The sequence below is a fragment of the Anser anser genome (genome assembly GCF_964211835.1).
Source record: "Anser anser genome assembly, chromosome: 2".
In the NCBI taxonomy this organism is placed as follows: Eukaryota; Metazoa; Chordata; class Aves; order Anseriformes; family Anatidae; genus Anser; species Anser anser.
The window spans coordinates 152,001,627-152,021,420 of record NC_139721.1 but is presented as its reverse complement, the minus strand read 5'-3'; the positions used below and the strand labels follow the sequence as shown (position 1 = coordinate 152,021,420).

At 41.7% G+C, this 19,794-nt stretch overlaps 1 protein-coding gene across 5 annotated transcripts in view; it reads right to left on the bottom strand.

The window, feature by feature from the left end:
* DIP2C (disco interacting protein 2 homolog C) overlaps window positions 1-19,794 on the bottom strand; it is a 318,399-nt gene that overhangs the window by 125,501 nt on the left and 173,104 nt on the right. For 3 of the 5 annotated variants that reach the window (XM_083823675.1, XM_083823677.1, XM_083823676.1), the window contains exons 3-4: window positions 19,179-19,346; window positions 8,690-8,800 (exon numbers count right to left, since the gene is read on the bottom strand). In XM_083823675.1, the coding sequence (XP_083679801.1) occupies window positions 8,690-8,800; window positions 19,179-19,346 (279 nt within the window). The remainder of the gene's footprint in view (window positions 1-8,689; window positions 8,801-19,178; window positions 19,347-19,794) is intronic. The other 2 variants (XM_083823678.1, XM_083823679.1) reach the window with 1 other exon arrangement.

The window sequence follows — 19,794 nt, the reverse complement described above, 5'->3', positions numbered from 1 at the left end:
GGTTACGAACAGAAATAAACTGTTGCTTCCATGTCAGGAAACAATTTCAGTGTGTAAGTTTCAGTCTTTGGGATGTTGTAAACCCATTATTAACCCAGTTAATAGTGGGTCTCTCGTTTTACTAGGAACAGGAGATACATGGATATGCAAGGAAACGTTCTGATGACTTGCCATGAATTTGGGTCATGTTTTGTTGACCTGCACAATTTTTTACGATGAAATGTCAGCTTTTTAGAAAACATCTGCACTCCCACGAATATGCCACGAAAAAGACCTCGCTCTGCTGGGATGCTGCAGCAAAGAAACTTCACTGGTGTGGGAAACTTCACTCTGGGCACTCTGCAGAGGGCTGCACCATGCTCATGCATCCTTCAGCTGCTGCTGAATAACTACAGGCACATACGAAGCAACTGGAAATGTATGTTCTCATGCACTCAGAAACCTTAATTCTGAAGACAAAAATCATGGCTATCATTTTGCAGTTCAGATGGCAGTAGTGGCAATCCACAGTTCTGGGTGAAAGGAAGGTAAAAGCTGAACACACAGTTGGGAAAGCTTTATGGACAGACAGTGAAATAAACAAGTTATACAATTGAAGCAGAGGATACAAAAACTGAACTAAAAGGCTGAACTCTTTATGACTCCTCTGCTAGTTTTGCTGAAAGGCACAGTTTTTGCTTTGGAGTCTTCAGGTATTATAATAAAGTTGATTTTAAAATGTTTTTCTCTAAACTCTGAGATTTAAAATTATATTAACTCTAATCATAAGTGAAATAAAAAAACATGCAAGACTCCCACTAATAATTTCCATCCCTCCATTTATTTATTATCTCATTTGTAATGCAATCTGGAAGTCAGCTTCACATAGTGACTTCATCTCAGGCCCCCTTATTATGCGATCTGAAGTAAATCAACTTTCTATTTGTTTCTCTCTGGAGATCCTTGAGTAATTTTCCTCAAGAGTTCTGCAATTATCCTTACAAATTTTTCTGCTGGGTCAAAAGCAAGGACATGGTCATATAAATTACATCTTTGCAAAAATTTGCTTTCAACATTTATTTTTTTTTTTGCCCTGATTGAATTGTAGGTTGAAATTAAGTTTATAAGCAACTTAAATCAAATGGGAGATGAATTAATTCCTGAGTAAGTGTTCCTACAGACAGGTTCATTAGTTAACTTTTCCAAGTATCCCTCACTCATCTGAAGGGTTAATAAATTTTTGGTTTTATGATAAACGACCTTAATATACATATGCGGTCCTGCCTTGAAACATAGTACATTCATCAGATTTTTGTCCCTCCTTATTCTCTGGAGTGATGTTAAATGATAATGGTTCAATAAAAATAATTGCTCGTATCTTCTCATTCCATCCTTCTACCATACACTGCAACTTTTACATTCTCTTAAAATAATTGAGTTTTATCTGCTATTTTCACTTTTTCCTTTTCAGTTCTAGAAAGACTACAAAATGAGATCTTGAATACCCTCTCAAAAATGCAAATATAAGCTATCCATATATTTCAGAATCACTGTGAGGTAAGCCGTAAACATGCAAAATGTCAGCAACCTTTGCTATAGGTCATACCCACACTTACCTCATGGTCAGTGAGGACAAACACGTGGTAAGGCATCTATCGAAGCTGACAGAGCAGAGCAGCTCAGCTACCCAGCGTCTGCTGCCAACTCCTCTTCTAGGACCAGGGTCTATAGGGAACGTTGTTTCATTGCTAGCTCCCTTATTTCAAATGCCCCTCGAACTGATCTTGGGATGATTTGTTTTGAAGTTTAATGATCTCATGCTCAGTATAAGCTGTTCAGTCTTTTCCCTGTTGAAGCACAGTGTGGGAAAGGTGGCTCAGGAATGTGAGCTGGGACAGAGCTGTAGTTGGGATGCATTTGTTTTGGCAATTTCTCCCCAGATCTCCTATATTAAGATGTCTTTTAAAAGAAGTGCTGAGTGAGCTTGGAAAATGAACTGTTCTCTGCAGTGGTGGAATCTCTGGGGCAGGGGTTGGCAGCCCTCCAAGAACGGTGCACTTTTTCTTTCTCACCTTCAGAGGTTAAATGCATGGGGAAAAATTCACCACAAGCGGGTGGAAGAAGGGAGATCCTCGCTCCCAAGAGTCAGGGTACCATAACCACCTCCCCAGCAGTATCTTTCCTCTATGATACCAGCTGAGAGGTGCTATTTCACGTATGGTCTTTCTCAAAACACTCTGTTTCTCAGCTCCCAGCCCTGTGCTCATCCACCGTGTGCCTTTTAAGCTCTGTCCATGTGGTGCACGTAGCACATGTGCTCTCGTTTTCTGGTCTTTGCTCCAGGATAACGTGCACCCTGAGACACAGGAGCGGTGCAATTTCACCTACACTCCTACTTCCCACATCATTTCTGACATCTGCAAAAATCAGTTCTCACTGGTCTCATTTTCCTTAAGTGCTAAAGTTGCTCCAGGTGATGCAAAACACTGGCCATCTTCAAGGCCTCTTGGAGACCTCACAAGAAATAAGGGACTTCATAAACTTGGCCCAACCCATCTGTCATATTCCCATCTCATCAGAGGAGAATTCTACAGCTGAAATCAAAGAGCCAAGAGAGGCTATCTCATTCCTAACACATACATGTGCATTTGAACATACTACATAACTTTCCCTATCATTTAATGATGGAATTTTTAAATTTCTAATTTTTATTGGTGCATACCTTTGTGTGCTTATGCAATATTTTTTCTGTTTCTTCCTTGACAAACAACAGCTGTGGACACTGTGAAAGACAGGTTCTGGCACACAGGGAGGTGCCTGGTTTTCAGCATTGGGATGGAGAACTGAGGATTTTTGCTCTGGCATAATCCAAAGGCCACAGGGGAGTCCTTTGTAAAAATGAAGTTGTTAAGGACCTGACCGTTTATTTCTCCATGTACTCAACACCTGGCTGAGGGAAGATAACACACTTGTTCTCTGGAGAGGATTTAAAATAGGTGCTGAAGGTCTCTGCAAGAGAGTTGTTCTCTGAATCATGTCAGCCATGACTGGCTGGAATACGCAGAACTGATGGAGATTTCTCGCGATCAAGAAAAGCTTTTCTGGTTGAGAGGATCTGCCCAGTTTAATTATGGGGTATTTCATTACAAACTGCCACAGCAGCAGATGCTGCTGTACTGAGCTGCAGCCTTTATGTGGCAGTAGAGCCAAGCTCTGCTTCAATCAGCACAGAAAGCCACTGACACTGGGTCAAACTCAAGTAGCAGCATTAATTCAGGGTTACGCTGTGGATAGCTTACAGATCACCACTTTAAGCAGGACGTCAGCAAGACCATTCCTCTAAGAGCAGGACGGCCTGGATGATGGCTTTTAAACAATGGAGGCAGAAGCTCCAGTTCCTCCTGTGAGAGACTGCAGTGTTAGAAGGAGCAGGTTAGCCGATGTTAACCAGGGAACAAACAGATCTCTAGTGACTCTAAGATGGACATGTAGAGCCAACATCCTCTGTAAATCTCAGTACACTACTGAGTTAGCAGAGTTCATTTAGACAACACAGTAAGACCATGAAAGTTAAGCTATTGAGGTTTCTCACTTGTCTACTCCCTGTTATAATTCCTCCTTCCTAATCTCAACATACCATACCAAACCCATGGATATGCAGCTTCCAAAAGAAGCTGAGAAACCCTGTTTCTAAACTGCTTTAAGGAAATAAAGCTGTATGTCCAACCGTGGCTATATCTACACGGCCATTACTAACTTAGTACTCTTTATACACTGGGGAGGTGCTGGCCTCTTCTCCTTGATAACCAGAGACGGGATATGCAGGAACAACACAATGCTGCACCAGGGGAGGTTCACACTGGACATTTGGAAAAATTTATTCACCAAGAGGGTGGTCCAACGCTGGCACAGGCTTTCTGGAGAGGTGGTTGATGCCCCAAGCCTGTCAGTGTTCAAGAGGTGTTTGGATAATGCTCTCATTAATACGCTTTAACTTTGATTATCCCTGAAGTAGTCAGGCAGTTGGACTTGAAGATCTTTGAAGGTCCCTTCCAGCTGAACTATTCTATTTCTATTCTGTTTCTAAATCTGTGTCTGATTTTGCAGAGTCACGTAACTTGAGCCACATCAAACCAGATGCCTACATCTATTCCGCAGATAGAGGCACAAGTCAAAAGAACAAGTCAATTTTCCCTTGACTGTTTTTTCTCGCCTGAAAACCCACTGGTCAGAAAAGCCTTTTGGCAAAAATTAGTGATCCAACCTACATGAAACGTTTGGCTTCAGTGCTAGCTTGAGCCCCCAGATAGTGTTATAGTACAGGCATGGGCTAAGGAACAGCAGCTGCTAAGAGGAAAACATTGCCATGTTCTACGTCTGGCAAACCTTTTCAGATACTGTTTCTGAGTGAGTAAATAGTGAATTTTTGTATTTAGTAGTAAACAAACCAAAAATCTTTTTGAAATAACATCAGCTAAACTAGTTACTGTATTTGTATAAAGTAAATAATATAGCTGAACCCTGCACTGATTCAATTACTGAACTTATGGCATTATCTATTTCTTTAGGCATCTGGAAAATGATCAAAGAAGATGACATCCTGGAACATAATGATTTCAGTATCACTTTCCATATATGAAGAAGGAGCAAGGAATTTCTAAAACTGTCTGGTTTTAAGAAATTAGACTACATTCCCAATGTAGGTTGAATTCTAAAATCAAATCATCTTAAAACACAGAATGTGCTATGAACATTTACCAACAACATAGCTTCCACAAAGTCAGAGTCAATTTTATTTAGAATAGAAAAATCATAGAAACCAGGTTTTCAAAATTATAGTGCTAAAAATTCTGTTACAACATTAATGAAATAATAATAATAAAAAAGACTGAAATGGGAAAATAGGTAGGGATTTAAAATGTCACAGTCTGACATTTTCCATAATAAGAGAGCATAAGTTGAAGGTGATATTAGTGGCAGCAATGATTTTGAGTCTCCAAAGAGAGTTCATTAAACAATCTTTGCTGACATCTAAATTTATGTAAAAAGCAAAGACATGGAAGGAGAGTTGGATGATTTTCAGGGATGTCAGACTTCCAATTAGGAAAACCTTAAAAAGAAGAGACAGAAAAGGACTTTGATCAGAGTTTGAGTAGAGGATTTGTTTTCAGATGTTAATTGAAATAAATTGTGCAAAAAAAATATAGAAGGGAAATGTTTTCCTAGAAGTGAATTACTTATTTGTTAAAGACTGCACATTCATTTTGTTTTGGGGCCTTTCCAAGAAGATGTGCCAAATATGATAACAAGCACTGGAACTGGGTAACAGCTAGGATTTAATAATCACAGTATGATCAGAACAGAGATGCTGAAGTATTAAGCACAGCAAAACAACAGGCTAAACAAAGGCTTCGAACTGAAGCAAATCTGAGTCTGAAGACAAGACAACCAGAAGGAAATCTGACTTACAATTTTCTAACTGGCAGTAATAGAGTCATGAAACTAAGAAAGAAATGAACTTCTGATCTCAGAGGGGCAATGCATAGAAGGGGATAGTATAATTCAAAATAGGAGCATTGAATTACATCTTAGCAAGGCTCTTCAAAAACTAAATGTAAAGATGACGATTTGATAACTTCTCACAACTGAAATGGAAGTTTACATTTACTCGTGCTGACATTTGCTATGTACAGTTTTCTTTTGAGCAAATCAATTCTTGGTAGCTGTTCAAACCGATTTGTTGGAGAGCTTGGTGGTTTGCTGAGGAGTCATGTTATACAGCAGTCAATGCAGGAATTCAAAGCCCTGACATAAGCCCCCAAAATACCATCACACTTTCCAGTTTTAACACCAAGGACATTTTCAGAGCTGCAAAGGAGATCTGAATTTACAGCATAATCCTCATTCTCCTCACGTTAGACTCCTCCAGTAACAACAAGCAAGCCTTCATGCTGAATTCCATACTCTTCCTTTCAGCAACACAACTAATATATTCATTATTTACCTATATTATCACAACACTTAGTCCTAAATCTTATGTGCTATTCAGTGAGAAAACCCAGAATAAGATTTTAAATTCCCTAAAGCTGGGATTGCTTGAATAAAGACAACAGCTGGATAGACAGGTAGCAGAGAAGGAAGGCTTTCCACACCCTCACAAGCACATCCAAAACAACGAGACAGAACTGATCAGCACGGCAAGCTGATCAGTGTGACGATCAGCACATCAGGCATAGCTGAGCTCTTCTGAGGGAGAAAGGTTCGGAGTCCCCACAGCAAAGGAGAGTTTGGAAGTAGCATGCGAAAGGGGTAATGTGCTAGCTTGAAGAGCAGTTCCCAAGTCTGTGTTTCTGAACACATGTAAAAACTGAGAGGTTTGCTCAAAAACATGAGGAGTAGCAGGAGCAGGGTAACAAGAACGGGTCAGAAGGAGGCAGAATTCAACACTGACGGGGACTGACAGATCATATGTAAGATTGGCAGATGATCTTTTGGCCCTTCCTCTCTAAGCTACTTCCCTAAGCACAGATAATTAAATTATTCTCTCACGCCTTCCCTTTAGGACAGCAGGCAGCGACTGGAAGCAAGAAGAAGCAAGAGCAACTCAGAGCACTCCTTGGGTATCAGAAGAGGCACACAGAGAAGATGTGCGTGATGTCTCCTTGCCCATCCCCAAACTGACTCATCTCTTAGTTTACAAATTGCAAGCACAGCTCAAGCAGATTACTTCCAACACACAGTCAAATACAAATGTTTTTAACAGAACTCCTCTGAAGAGTCACGTCGTGGAGGTTTGAGGATCATGGGTTGCACACCCATGAATTAGACAGTTCCAAGAACAGAATTTCTACCTGCATAAAACCACTGTGTAGACAATTTTCAGTATGACGTGGGAGAAGCTTCTAGAAGTTTATATGCCAAGGAGTTATTATGCAGATCACACAACCATTATTCAAATAAAAAAAAGTGTTGGCATCTACAGCGTGAACCCCAGGTTTCAATGAGAAGGGAGTTTTCAGATTTATCGGGATGGTCTGGATATACATGAAGTTCTTTGCTAACATTTATCATTAATTTTCCTTTATGTCAGACTGGTAAGCTTTTCGACTAATGGGATGAACTAGTGATATGTTGAAAAAGGGTTAATAAGGAGGTCTCTTTAACTTTCCAGTTTTGTCAGTACAATGAGTCTGACCGTGTCCGTATCGCACTGGTACTGGGGAACCCAGCACCTCACATGTGCCTCACCATTGCTGAGCAGAGAGGAAGGATCACCTCCCTCAGTCTGCTGCCAGCAGTCCTCCTACTGAAGCCTTGGAGACCGTTGGCCTTCTTTGTCACGACAGTGCATTGCTGACATGTTTACTTTGTTGGCCACCAGGACTTCTCTGCCAAACTCCTTTCTGGCTGGTCAGCTCCCAGCCTGTCTGGGTACCTGGGATTATTTCTCTCCAGGTGCAGGACTTTGCATTTCCCTTTCTGAAACTTCAGAAAATTCCTGTTTGCCCATTCCTCAAGCCTACTGAGGTCCCTCTGAATGGCAGTATCCCCATCTGGTGTGTCAATCACTCCTCCCAGATTGGTATCATCTGCAAATGTGGGAAGAGTGCACTCTTATCTCACCTTCAAGGTCATTAATTAAGCTATTAAGCAGTAGTGGAGCCAGTATTTATCCAGAGAACACCACTAGTGACTGGTGTCCAGCTAGACTCTGTGCTGCTGATCACAACCCTTTGAGCTCAGCAGTTTAGGTAGTTTTAGGTCCACCTCACTGTCTTCTTATCTAGTCTATACTTATCTAGTCTATACTTCACCAGTTTGGCAGTGAGGATGCTACAGGGGACACTGTCAGAAGCCATACTAAAATGAAGGCACAGAACATCCACTGCCCTTCCCTCAACCTCCACGGTAGTCATCTTGTTGTAGAAAGCTGTTAGGATAGTCATCATGGCTTGACCAACCTAACGAGGGAACTTCATAAGGTCATGCTTACTACTCCCAATCACCTCCTTGTCTTTCGTATCTCCCAAAACAGTTTCCAAGATTATTTATTCCACCGCTTTGTCAGATACCAAGGTGAGGTTGACTGGCCTGTAGTTTCCCAGATTTTCCTTCTTTCTATTCCCAAAGGCAGGAGTGACACTTGTTTTCAAAGAATCAAGAGTAGCTTCACAATGACATTGGCCTCAGCACTTGTGGGTGAATCCCATCACGTCCTACAGCCCTGTACATGTTCAGTTTGTTTAAACATTCCCTGTCCTAACCCCCTTTCACAGAGGGTAGTTTTCATTCCTTGAGACTTTCCCACTGGTCTCTGGGGCCTTGGATTCCTCAAGGCGAGTTTTACCAGTAAAGACCAAGGCAAAAAAAGACATTAAGTATTGTGGCCTTCCATGTCCTTTGTCACCCAGCCCTCTGCCTCATTCAGCAGTGGGCCCACGTGCTCCCCACTCTTCCTTTTGCTACTTACAGGCCCACGGAAGCCCTTCTTGTTACCTTCACATTCTTTGCCAGATGCAATTCCAGATATGCTTTGGCTTTGCAACTCCACCCCTGTACATTTGGACAGTGTCTCTGCATTTGTACAATTAATTTTTCCCATGTGTAGGTATTATAAGAGTTTACAACAGAATTCTTTTAAACAAGACAAAGCAAAGAACCAGCCATTTCTATTTTTCATTCCAATTCTCTAGTCTTCAATTCTACTTACCCGATCTATAGCGCTCATCCCGTGACCCTGAGGACCTGCGACGGTGATATCGAGAGGAAGAGGACGGAGTAACAGGAGTTCGACGTTCTTGTGGTAATGCCTGGTCCACCCCTGCATTAATAAAAAAAATAAAAAATGTATCATCCTCATGGAATTCCAGAACCTTAACAGTGAGGAGGAGCTCAGACTACACTAGAAGTAGAAAATGACTATTCAGTGGCTAAACCAGGTCATGTCAATTGATTAAACAGTACTTGGCACTGCTCAGCTTTTCTGGTGTGCTTATATCCCTGGTTCTCTAATAAGATAAGCTTTATCCAAGATCATACACTACATAAGAAGAGCACACAGCCTGTAAGTTTGGGGAGGATTTTTTTCCAAGCAGGTGACCTTTCAAGAAGTAGTATTCAGGAAATATTTTAATATGCTAATAAAGGCAGACACTATTGCAATGGATCTGGAAGCTTTCCTGCAAAATGCTTAAAAACATTTCCTAAGATTTAGCCAGTGTGTATAATAAATGCTTCTCTAAAACCTCATCCAGTTAGACGGTATCAGTTGGCGACAACACAGTATTAACCTATGTAAATTACATCCTTGGTGGGAAGAGTACTATTCAATATCTATGGACATTTTCAGCTACCAAGGGCCAGAAAGTAAGCAATGACTGTTCTAAATACAGGCTGAAATAGTAATATGTTCTGGCAAAACAATTAAAATAACTCAGCCTTATAATACATACCTGCAGCATCTCTGCATGCCAGGTCTAAAAAGCCAGTATGTAAGGTTCAAATTTTGTATTCATCCCTCTTCCTTAATTTTTTTAATAGGCATTTTCTTGAAGGATCCTTCAAAGATAGTAGTGCTATAACTGCAACAACATTCTTTATTCTCTATTCTGGTCTATTCTCCCACGTGCCTGGTGACAGGACGAGGGGGAATGGGTTAAAGTTGCGCCAGGGGAGGTTTAGGTTGGATATGAGGAAAAAATTCTTTATTGAAAGGGTTGTTAGGCATTGGAATGGGCTGCCCAGGGAAGTGGTTGAGTCGCCATCCCTGGAGGTCTTTAAAAGACGTTTAGATATTGAGCTTAGTGATATGGTTTAGTGAAGGACTTGTTAGTGTTAGGTCAGAGGTTGGACTAGGTGATCTTGGAGGTCTCTTCCAACCTAGACAATTCTGTGATTCTGTGATTCTGTGAACATATATATACACCTCCAGATATAAACATATATAAACACCTCCAGAAACTAATTTTCCTTCACAACTTCCTGAGAAAAGTGAAGTGAGTTACTTAAGCAGGATAATTCAAACAAACAATAGGAAAAGAAAGCAAACATAAATCTGTAATAGTGGCATAATATGCCACCCTGTTCTCTCACAGAAGAACCTGAGTAAACAAACACAGTAAGCTATGCTTACAGCGTAGGTCTAATAAAGCAGAGCATCAGGCACTATGATTCACAAAGAGAAAAAAAATAACAAAAACAAAAACAAGAGACCATAAATAAATGAAATTCATTCTTTTGCCTTTTATTTTTGGCTTATTATTTTTTGACTTTAAAAACCAGTTACACACCATGTGTTAACTGTAGGAACAGAAGTAAAAATGGCTCTTGCACTTAGGGTTGATGGTAGGAAAGATCTCTTAAAACTCATTAATTAAATTATTAATAATTAAGTTCAAAAGAATGATTAAAAAATTGAAATTGGATTCAAAAAAAAATGCTTGGGAAATATGTTTATATTTTTCTACTAAAACAATGTAAAACCTTTCCATTACTATTTCTGAATTGTTCAATGCTTGCTTAGTGGGGTTGGATGTGAGTTGGAAACAAGAATTTTTAGGTAGAATATAGACCAACAAAAAATGTTACGTTGTTACGTTGACTTCAATGAATCTTAATTGTTTCAATGGACTATTTTAAAAGCATTTTTTTAAAGTTGGCTTTGTACACTTATTTCTTTGTGATGCAGAAACAGAACTGAGAATACAGCTTCTCTCAAATCTTTAGGATATCGGAAACGTTAAGTCTGCCTTGATTCTGTGGAGAAATACCTGGTTGGCTAGAAAATGTACTTGGAGTAAAATCTCATAGATGCACAGAAGACAGAGTGAATCCATAAATTTTCTTTTACTCAGATTGCAATTAATAATTCACACTCTTACTTCAAAGAAAATGTCTTCATTGAACTGCTCTGTCTCCATACTACAGTACTGTGTAATTTCACTACAGTAATCTGCAATTTCACTTGCTCTCAAGTCTTTATATTCTTGAAAGTATGTGAATGTAACTTCTGAACATTGAAATAAGCAGAAGAAATCTGTGGTGTTTTGTTTTGTTTTGTTTTGTTTTGTTTTGTTTTGTTTCTGAATTTTCTCCTCATTTGTACATTTAGTGTTTTTCTTTCTTTAGCTGGTCACCACACAACCACCAATATAACACTAACAACAAATATTAAAATTATCAGTTAAACTAATCTTGATTGAAAATGTTCAGAAAATTATGCTTCAGTCTGTACAAGATTATAACCAAATCTCTGTCCTTATCCATATTGCCAGTCTGTTTTTACGGCAATGAGATACGTTCTGAAAATCACATACACTTAAAAAAATCCTGAAAAAGCACAGCCAAATCATGCACCTAAAATTGTTACAGGGTTTAGGTGAAGAAAGCCGTGCCAAAACTTCACGTGGCAAACTGTTCGTGTGGGGCAATGGCACGTGGACAAGAGCATGCAAAAATCCATTAGGTGCTGCTACTGAAGTACAGCATGACTATAAAGAAAAAGTGGATTAAATACATCCTTCCAGCACGAAAGCTGCAGGCCTTAGAAACACTGAGGGGAATTAAATTGCGAGGAAAAGCAGCAGGGAGATGCGCAACTGTAGCAGGCAGACCTTGCAGGTAGACCTGTTGGACAAAGTACGTTGAGGCCTTTGTTTTCCTTCTGCTGGCCATTTGGCTATGAGACACCCCAGTTGCCTCAGGCAGCGAACAAAGCCCTCTTGCACCTCACAGAGAAGGCAGGGCAGGCAGGGTAGGCGCAGGCTCTGGGCCTGGTACTGCAGCTGGCAGCAGGAAGCCGGCCGGCCGGCTAACACCACAGGCCGAGCCGCTCTGGGGTAGGCTCTTCCCTCCTCCAGCTCCCCACAGAGACTTGTCCTTACTACAGACACACAAATCTCTCATCTAATCTTAAAATTCATATACTTTACATTAGTTTACCTTCATCCTACTTTGTATGTATGTAGTATATTTGTAAGTGAGTCTCTTCTGATAGGACCAGTGACAGGGAGTTAGTTTCCTTAACAGTTAGGAAAGAGACAGCACCAACATCCTATGCTGGTATTCATTTAAGGCCACAGCAAACTACATGAGAGTAATAAATACCCTCTACTTTTGTGAGGTCTGGGGATCATTTGGTGACTTTACTTCCCACTTTCCCATAAATATAAAACCAGCAAATAAACCTCTAGCCAAACACAGAGCCAGACGTGTACTTGGTTTTCCGATTTACCCAAGTTAACTCTGCAGTGACAGGTAGAAGCTCTGCATTAGCCACCTGTGGGGAGACCTCTCTTTGTATTAAATTCCCTGACGTGAGAGAACACAGAGCATTTGGAGAGACAGTAAGAAACCTGGTGACAGCTCCTTACTGAAAGGGCTGGAGCAGGACTTGCCCAGCACCGCAGGGACCTGCACCTTCTCTGTCCTGCACCTGCACCGCCGATGGTGCAAGACAAGGTATGCAACAGCTAGAACCTACACGCTGCCATTTCTGAGTGATAGGTAGGAGTGAAAGCCATACAGGCTAATGGATACCATCAAGTCAGTAAAGCGTTGCCATAAATAGCGACGCGGTGTTAACAGCAGAACTGTTCACCTCCATGAAGGCTCTGGCAATACAGTGCAGTAACAAGCATCCTTTTTTCACTTGGAATTCTGAACATAACTAAAACCCCCAAACTGATGGCTTTCACAGCCAGCACACAGGTTCCGTGAGTTAGGCGCTAATGCCTGTCGAAGTACAGCTTCAACAAAACGTGTTTGGGGATCAGTGGAAGCGGTGGCGTAATGGGCTTTGAGAATTCATACTTGGATCGATTCCTAAATTTAAGGAGGCAGCAGAGCAATGAATGACTTTCATTAAAGAAAGGACAGTATCACTCCAGTGCCCTGTAGACAGACACAATCCCAGTCACTGTCAAACTAGCATCATTCTTAATAATGCCATAGTCCTCTGCAGCCTTGTGGATAGCAGGACTTTGAAAGGTAAGTATAATTAGCACCACTGAAAGAATCAATACTAGTTACGAAGAATTTCAGCAAAATATATAGTAAAAAACACATGCCCGGAACACAGTTATTTTAGATAAAAGGATGAGAAATCAGTGCTTTGTGCTCTTCACATTACACATAAGCATTAGAAGGTGCATTGGAGCTAACAGCCATACTCTTAATGTAAGTATTAGTTCATTTATCTAATGCCACTAATGTGGGATTCAGCTTGCAGATTAAGACACCTATATTTAGGTGTCTACGAGACGGTGCTTAAGCTAAGCTCCCATTTTGAAAAAGAGACCTAGGCCAGGACACAGGACTCTAAACAGAGGTGTCCAATGTCTTTTTAGATGTAGAGTATGATGCCTGCCTTGATCAGGATGGCTTGTGTCCCCTTTAAGTTGTTTTCTATGTGCTCACTGTGCAGATGCCTCTTCTACTTTAGGAAATCTTGAGCAGTATTAGACACTTATGGTCAGGCAACTCAGCGAGCCTAGGGGGGCTTGAAAAGCTGTGCAAGGGGTCAGCAGAGGTATCTATCTGCTTTCGAATAAGCTGAACAGCTCTCTGGGTTTCATTAACTGAATTAACTGTGTCTCTTCACTTAAGAATGGCAGTTTAAACCCCAGGTTCATAGGCAGACAGCTTAATGCAGATATATCAATCTGTAAATCCTAACATGCAAGCTGGATCCTATCTTTGCTGCATTTATCTAAAAATGCAAGAGCCACAGTAAAGCTATTTAAGCAATACCATTGCAAGCTGGACAATTTTATTTTTATGCACACGTAAGGCACAGAACTGTCAGCTGGAAACAGGCCTCATTCACCTCCTTCCTTCATTTTTTTGCCTTCACGTTTATGTTCCTCTCTTCCAGCCTTTACTGCTTTTGTAGTTGAATTGTGTTGCTGTGTTTCAGCAACGTGGCAATAACTGCATTGCCCTCTCCAACAGAGGACAGTTGTTTCCTCAGTGACAGCTGCCAAGTTGCTTTGATGCATCTCTTATTCCTATGACTGTGTCAAAAATTTGAATCTAAAATTGCTGAAATGTCTAATTGACAACAAATGGAAGGCATTCTTAGACACAGGCTACTTTCACTGTTCTATAACTAAATTACAGTGTATGACCCCAGGAGAAAAAGCTGTAGAGTAAACCCAGCAACTCCAGGGCTGGTGGGAAGGAAGGCAAACAGTATTTGCAGTGCAGTTTTAAGAACAGTATTTACATTCAGTTCAAACTTCCCTGAGCTTCTATGCAATGGCTGCTGGCTCTGCTTTAAAAGCAAAGCCAAGGGATGAACACACCATATATTTTGTAAATAGGTTAAATGTCACACCACGGAACTTGTTCCCTAGCGTGGCGCTTCACTCTTCCCACCGGATATAAGTAATAAATTCACTAGATCCAAGCAGTCCAAAGGAGATTTAAAAGGTGATGCTCCTAACCAGACAACCAGGAAGGGGGAGCCACTTTTTGCTAGATAAACCTGGAGAAGATGGAATTTCTGATTAGATATGTTTCATTAAAAATCTTTCTTTCACAGGTGATCTTTGACACTTAGTCTTGCACATGGTTCTAATTTCAAACAACGCGCGTACTTCAAATGTATCTTCTTCTTTCCTTATTACAATCTTGAGCTTGCCTTTCATCATTTCCTTGTAAGTGTTAAGCCTTCGGTTCAAACTTAGCAGGGCTAAAAGAATCATAGAATCATTCATAGAATGGTTTGGGTTGGAAGGGACCTTAAAGCCCATCTAGTTCCAACACCCCTGCCATGGGCAGGGACCCAGGTTGCCCAAAGCCCCACCCAGCCTGGCCTCGAACACCTCTAGGGATAGGGCAGCCACAGCTTCTCTGTGCAATGTCTTCCAGTGCCTCACCACCCTCATAGTAAATAATTTCTTCCTTGTATCTAATCTAAAGCTACACTCTTTCATTTTAAAGCCATTGCTCCTTGTTCTATCACTACATCCCTGATAAAGAGGATCCCCACCTTTCCCGCAGGCCCCCTTTAGGTACTGGAAGGCCACAGTAAGATCTCCCTGGAGACTTCTCTTCTCCCGGCTGAACAACCCCAACTCTCTCTGTCTTTGTGGCAGAGGTGCTCCAACCCTTCTGATCATCTTCTCGGCCTCCCCTGGACTTGCTCTAACAATGTTTTTAATGTTTCTAATATTTTCCTTTTTTTCCTCAATCTCTTAGAGATGGTGGCCATCACATTACTGCTCCAATTCACTCACGATGTTTGATTTCCTTTTTTCTCTAGGTAGTCCCAAAGCTTCAGTGTTAGATTTGAAGATTTTTTTAGGAGAATATAAAGAAAGAGACTACCTATCCCCACAGCAAACACATTCACCAATGTGCTGGCCAGCTTACACTGCCAGCATTTTAACATCCTTCTTTCAGCCTTCAACAACAGGGATTTGCAGCAGACCTGTCCATTCAGACAGCGTCGTGAATTCCAGCAGTTTTGTATTTTGACAGCTGCACCAAGCTCTTCACATGCCTCCATTTGCTCCTTCTCCTCTGTCCCAGCATACACAAGCTTTGTTTCAAGGACTGCAGTGGTGCATTTCTTTTCTACCCACCATTGCTCACCTCTGATTGAACCATCTTCTCTTACCCATTTGTCAGATTTTCAGGCAAACATCTTGATGTCTGGTCCTATGTTCTTACGTTTCACAGATGCTCCCCATGCACACCAACAGATATTTAATTGAAATTCTTCAAATTCTTTAAAAAAGATTCTGACTCTGATCTGTACTAAAAATATCCTCCCTCCAAAAATCCATCATGCTGAGTGGTGAAACCACTACCAGCATCGACAGCTGATACGCTAGCTGATTTCATCATCTACTCATTTCTTCCCTGACACCCATTCTTTGTCTCATTAACAGACAAATTCCTTCCTTTGAAGGAAGATACCTTTTTCTCTGTGTTTGAACAGCCTTTGATGTTATGAGGTCTTACTGCAGGATAGGAAACAGAGGTGCCATCATAAAACAAAGGCTGCTTAAAATAATAAATGGACTCTCAGTCAGCATGGCAAAAGCAAAGCAGTAACACAGCTTCCACAGATGGTACCAAGGGGTAATTCTCAGATGCTCTCAGAACGTCCCTTTTTAACCAAACTGGGCCCTGCGAGGCATCGACCAATTCAAACCAAAACACTTTCTAAAGCAAGACTTACTAAACTCTCATCTATATGCCATAGCTTCTCATCTGTAAAACATCTTCATATTGTTTTCAAAAATGTGGCCATGAGTTGTACAATGCATACGCCTTGCAATGAGATAAATGTTCTTAGCCTGCATCTACACTTTGAAATGCTCCGCCATGGTTATCCCTTGCTAAGATCTTTGTGAATTAGGAAGGCAGATGTGACAGGAATATTACCTATTGTTAATAAAGTGAATACATGAGGGATTTTTTTCAGTTCTAGAATCAAGTTTTGTTTAAACATTTCCTTGCGATCTTTGCAATCCAAATAATGTTACAATCCAAATAATGTCTGTGGAAGAGAAAATGAAATTGTAATCGCCCAGTTTACTTTCAGCGCCCGAAGGGCTAGCAGCAGGAATAGTTGAAAGCAAATGGCTGTGCACATATGCAAAAGTATGCAAATGTATGCACACATTACAGATATACATAAATTTGTCATGTTAATAACAGAGGATACAAAAATTGGTTCCTGTAATTCTGTAGAAATTTGTTTCATGAGGTAAAGGCATCTTCTGTGAGAAGGTGTTATCTGCTCCGCACTGCATAGCTTGAAATTTCCTCCCTGCACCAGTGCTGTTGGGACTCCGGCAGCAGGAGATCCAGTATTCTGTCTCTAGGCCTGCAAAAGGAGCAGCAGGTGCCTTTTAAGCGCTGCATCTCACAGGTTTATTAGCCATAATAAATAGAGCACTGGTGACTGGTCTACATGGTTACGCTACAAATTGAGCTACATTGGTGGTACCAACGATGGGGAATTACAGAAAGTAATCCAGTGTAGACACAGCACTTGATTAAGAGAGAATGAACCACCCATGTCTAAGCTGTTAGAAGCAAAGCTTAATTGATAACAACATTGTCTCTCTGTTCTGTGAATGAATAATCAAATTTCCTGGCAAAAGACTGCAAGCAAATTGGGCAAAAACACAGCTTATAGGGGATGCAGGTAATTTAGTTATTTTTCTTCTAGTGAGGGTTTCTCCTAATAGCACGCATGCAGCTGTCTGCATGTTATCGTACCCAGAACTGACTGATCTAATCAAGATAATCTTCAGAAAAGCATTCTGAAATGAATGCCTGTTTAAGTGGTTATTCTTTCAGTTCTCGGCTGTCAGGGCTCCTCTGCAGAGGCAGCAAGAGAAAGGTCACCGCACAAGAGAGATCAGGAAGCATGTGCAGATATAAAGGTCCAGATTCACTATTATTTTTAGATGTCTGACATACGGACACGCTAAGAAAAGAAAAATTACTCTGCGCACAGAACCTCTCCAGCTACAAACTGACATCCTGGAGAAAGCGCTTTGAGGAAACAAAGCTGTAATTCGGTCTCCCTAAGTTAAAGCAGGTGGGAATTTAATGGAAAAGAAAAAGGGGGCTCCCCCTATCCCTTCTCCCATTAACACTGCCAAACGCGGCATATCCGTTCCGGATTTCTGAATGTTCGACAGCCTGGCTGGAACGGTACAAATGTCCTTTGCATATGTGCAGTCTGTGCAGCATCTGGATGTGTCAGACCTATTGTGCATGCACCGCGGAGCCAACTTGCAGATGTGCAGTGGACCCAGCAAGTCCCCCATGTGTCAGGCTCACTGCGCATTTGCTGTGTAGCATATGTGACAACACACTCTCTGGGATTTTCTTGTCCAAAATAGAAACCCTAAGAGTGAACTCCCACGTCACCTGATGGAGTATCAACCACACGGCTGCACATTTTCCCCTTTCGGATTAGGATTATACCAATTCCTGAAAAGTAAGTGCTCTCCCTTTCCAGTGTGATAGCATCCCAATAAGCACAACAAAAAGAACTCTGTTATACAGTTATATGTATGTGTTTTTATGTATGAATATAGCCAATGCTTCTACTGCCTCCATTGAGCACTGAAATGGCTTTATATAATTAATTCTGTTAAAACCAAATTCCAATTTAAATTTAATCATTTCCATTTTATGGAAAACTCAGGCAGAGGAAGATAACAATGTCAGACAGAGGGAACCTGACTTAGCGCAGCCCCACGTAAAAGGAGAAACACAAGCAACACAATCAGGTTTTGATGCAGATTTCCTCTAGAGTATAATAGCAAATTTGTTTGAAAATGAAAAGGGCATGGGTGTCTCAAAGGGGTCATCTTTTCCCAGGTTTGTCTTACCCTGACAGAACAGCAAATCCCATGGTCCTTCTAGCCATCTTACACTGTGTCTGGGCCGCCTTGTGGGAGCACGGACAAGCACACAGTGAAGAGCGCATGTGTCCACATGGCTGGCAAGAGAAAACCCATTGTTGTGGGGGCCTGTGAACCCTCTGCAGCCTTGCTACAAACTCAGGGAGTAGGAACAGACTGTCTGCCTGCCACCAGCTCCAGGACATCCCCAGAAGGCAAGATGAGCGTCTGCTGCAGGGCACAACTGCACTGGCACGGCTTGGGTCATGCCTCGCCTGTCTACGCTGTGGACACGTAGCCCTGCAGGAAGTTCTTCCACCGGTCCGCTCCACCAGCCTGATGCCTGCTCCTAGAACTTGGTCTGCTTCTGAAGGGCCTGGATGCAAGCTGAGTTTCTGCGCTGGCCTCTACTTGAAAATAGCATGGAATTAGGGGTGCTTAGACTTTTACAGCTTCCTCCTGATCCTGATGGGCTTGGACCTCTCCAGAGCTCTGTAAAAAGGCAGTGCCAAAAAGGGAATTAGAAACACATGCCTTCCTGTGTTTCAGCAGCTTACTGTACGGAACCTCTTCCAAAGGACCCATGGCATGGATGCTACACATTAACATGTTCATATGTTACTGAAACTGATGATTCCTTCTCCTTGTCACCCCTCTCTCAGGCAGACAACAGGCGGTTACAGCCTTCCAGATACGGCTGTCCTGCCTTGTCACGGGCAGCTCCTCGTCTACCTTATTGATGCAGGTGTCTACCAGAGGCTTCCAGATGAGGCACACTTACAGACAGGTACGGACTGGAAAAGATGCATTCGTGGTGCTCACCAAAACGAAAATAAAAGAGAGGCCGGTTTCCTGCCGTGCTGGCTGCTCTCTCTCTAGCGGCCGCTTCCCGGATGTCACAGACACCAATGTTGGCAGTGCGGAGCATTCTTCTGGCAGCTCCTTCACTGTGTTGCAGTCTACACCGTACTGCGGCAGCTCCATTCGCTGCTGTAACAAGTTGAAAAAAACTAATTAATTCACGTTTAGTTTTTTTACATTTGTTACAGCAACGAATGGAGCTGCTGCCCCCATGCAGTACAGCACACACGCACACGCACGCACAGACACTACAGGACACTCACGGAGCCAATGGGGTCAATGTTCCACTCTGCCAACATTGGCGTTAGTAATGTTAGCAAAGGTGCAGCGAGAGGACTGGGTGTCCAAACAGAGGGGAACTGCCTTTGGATTTCCTTTAGCTTCTTGAGTGCGGTCACAGAATGAAAATCCCAGCCCTTCCCCGATGCCTTCGATCCCAGCAGAAGAGCTGTGCCCATTTCCATACTGTTTGAAAATCTCTCTAAAACTTCTCTTCCTCTTTAATAGCAAGATCTAAGACCAAAGCTTGTAAGTTCTTGCAGTTCCCCGTGAAAACAGATTACAACAGAGAATCAAA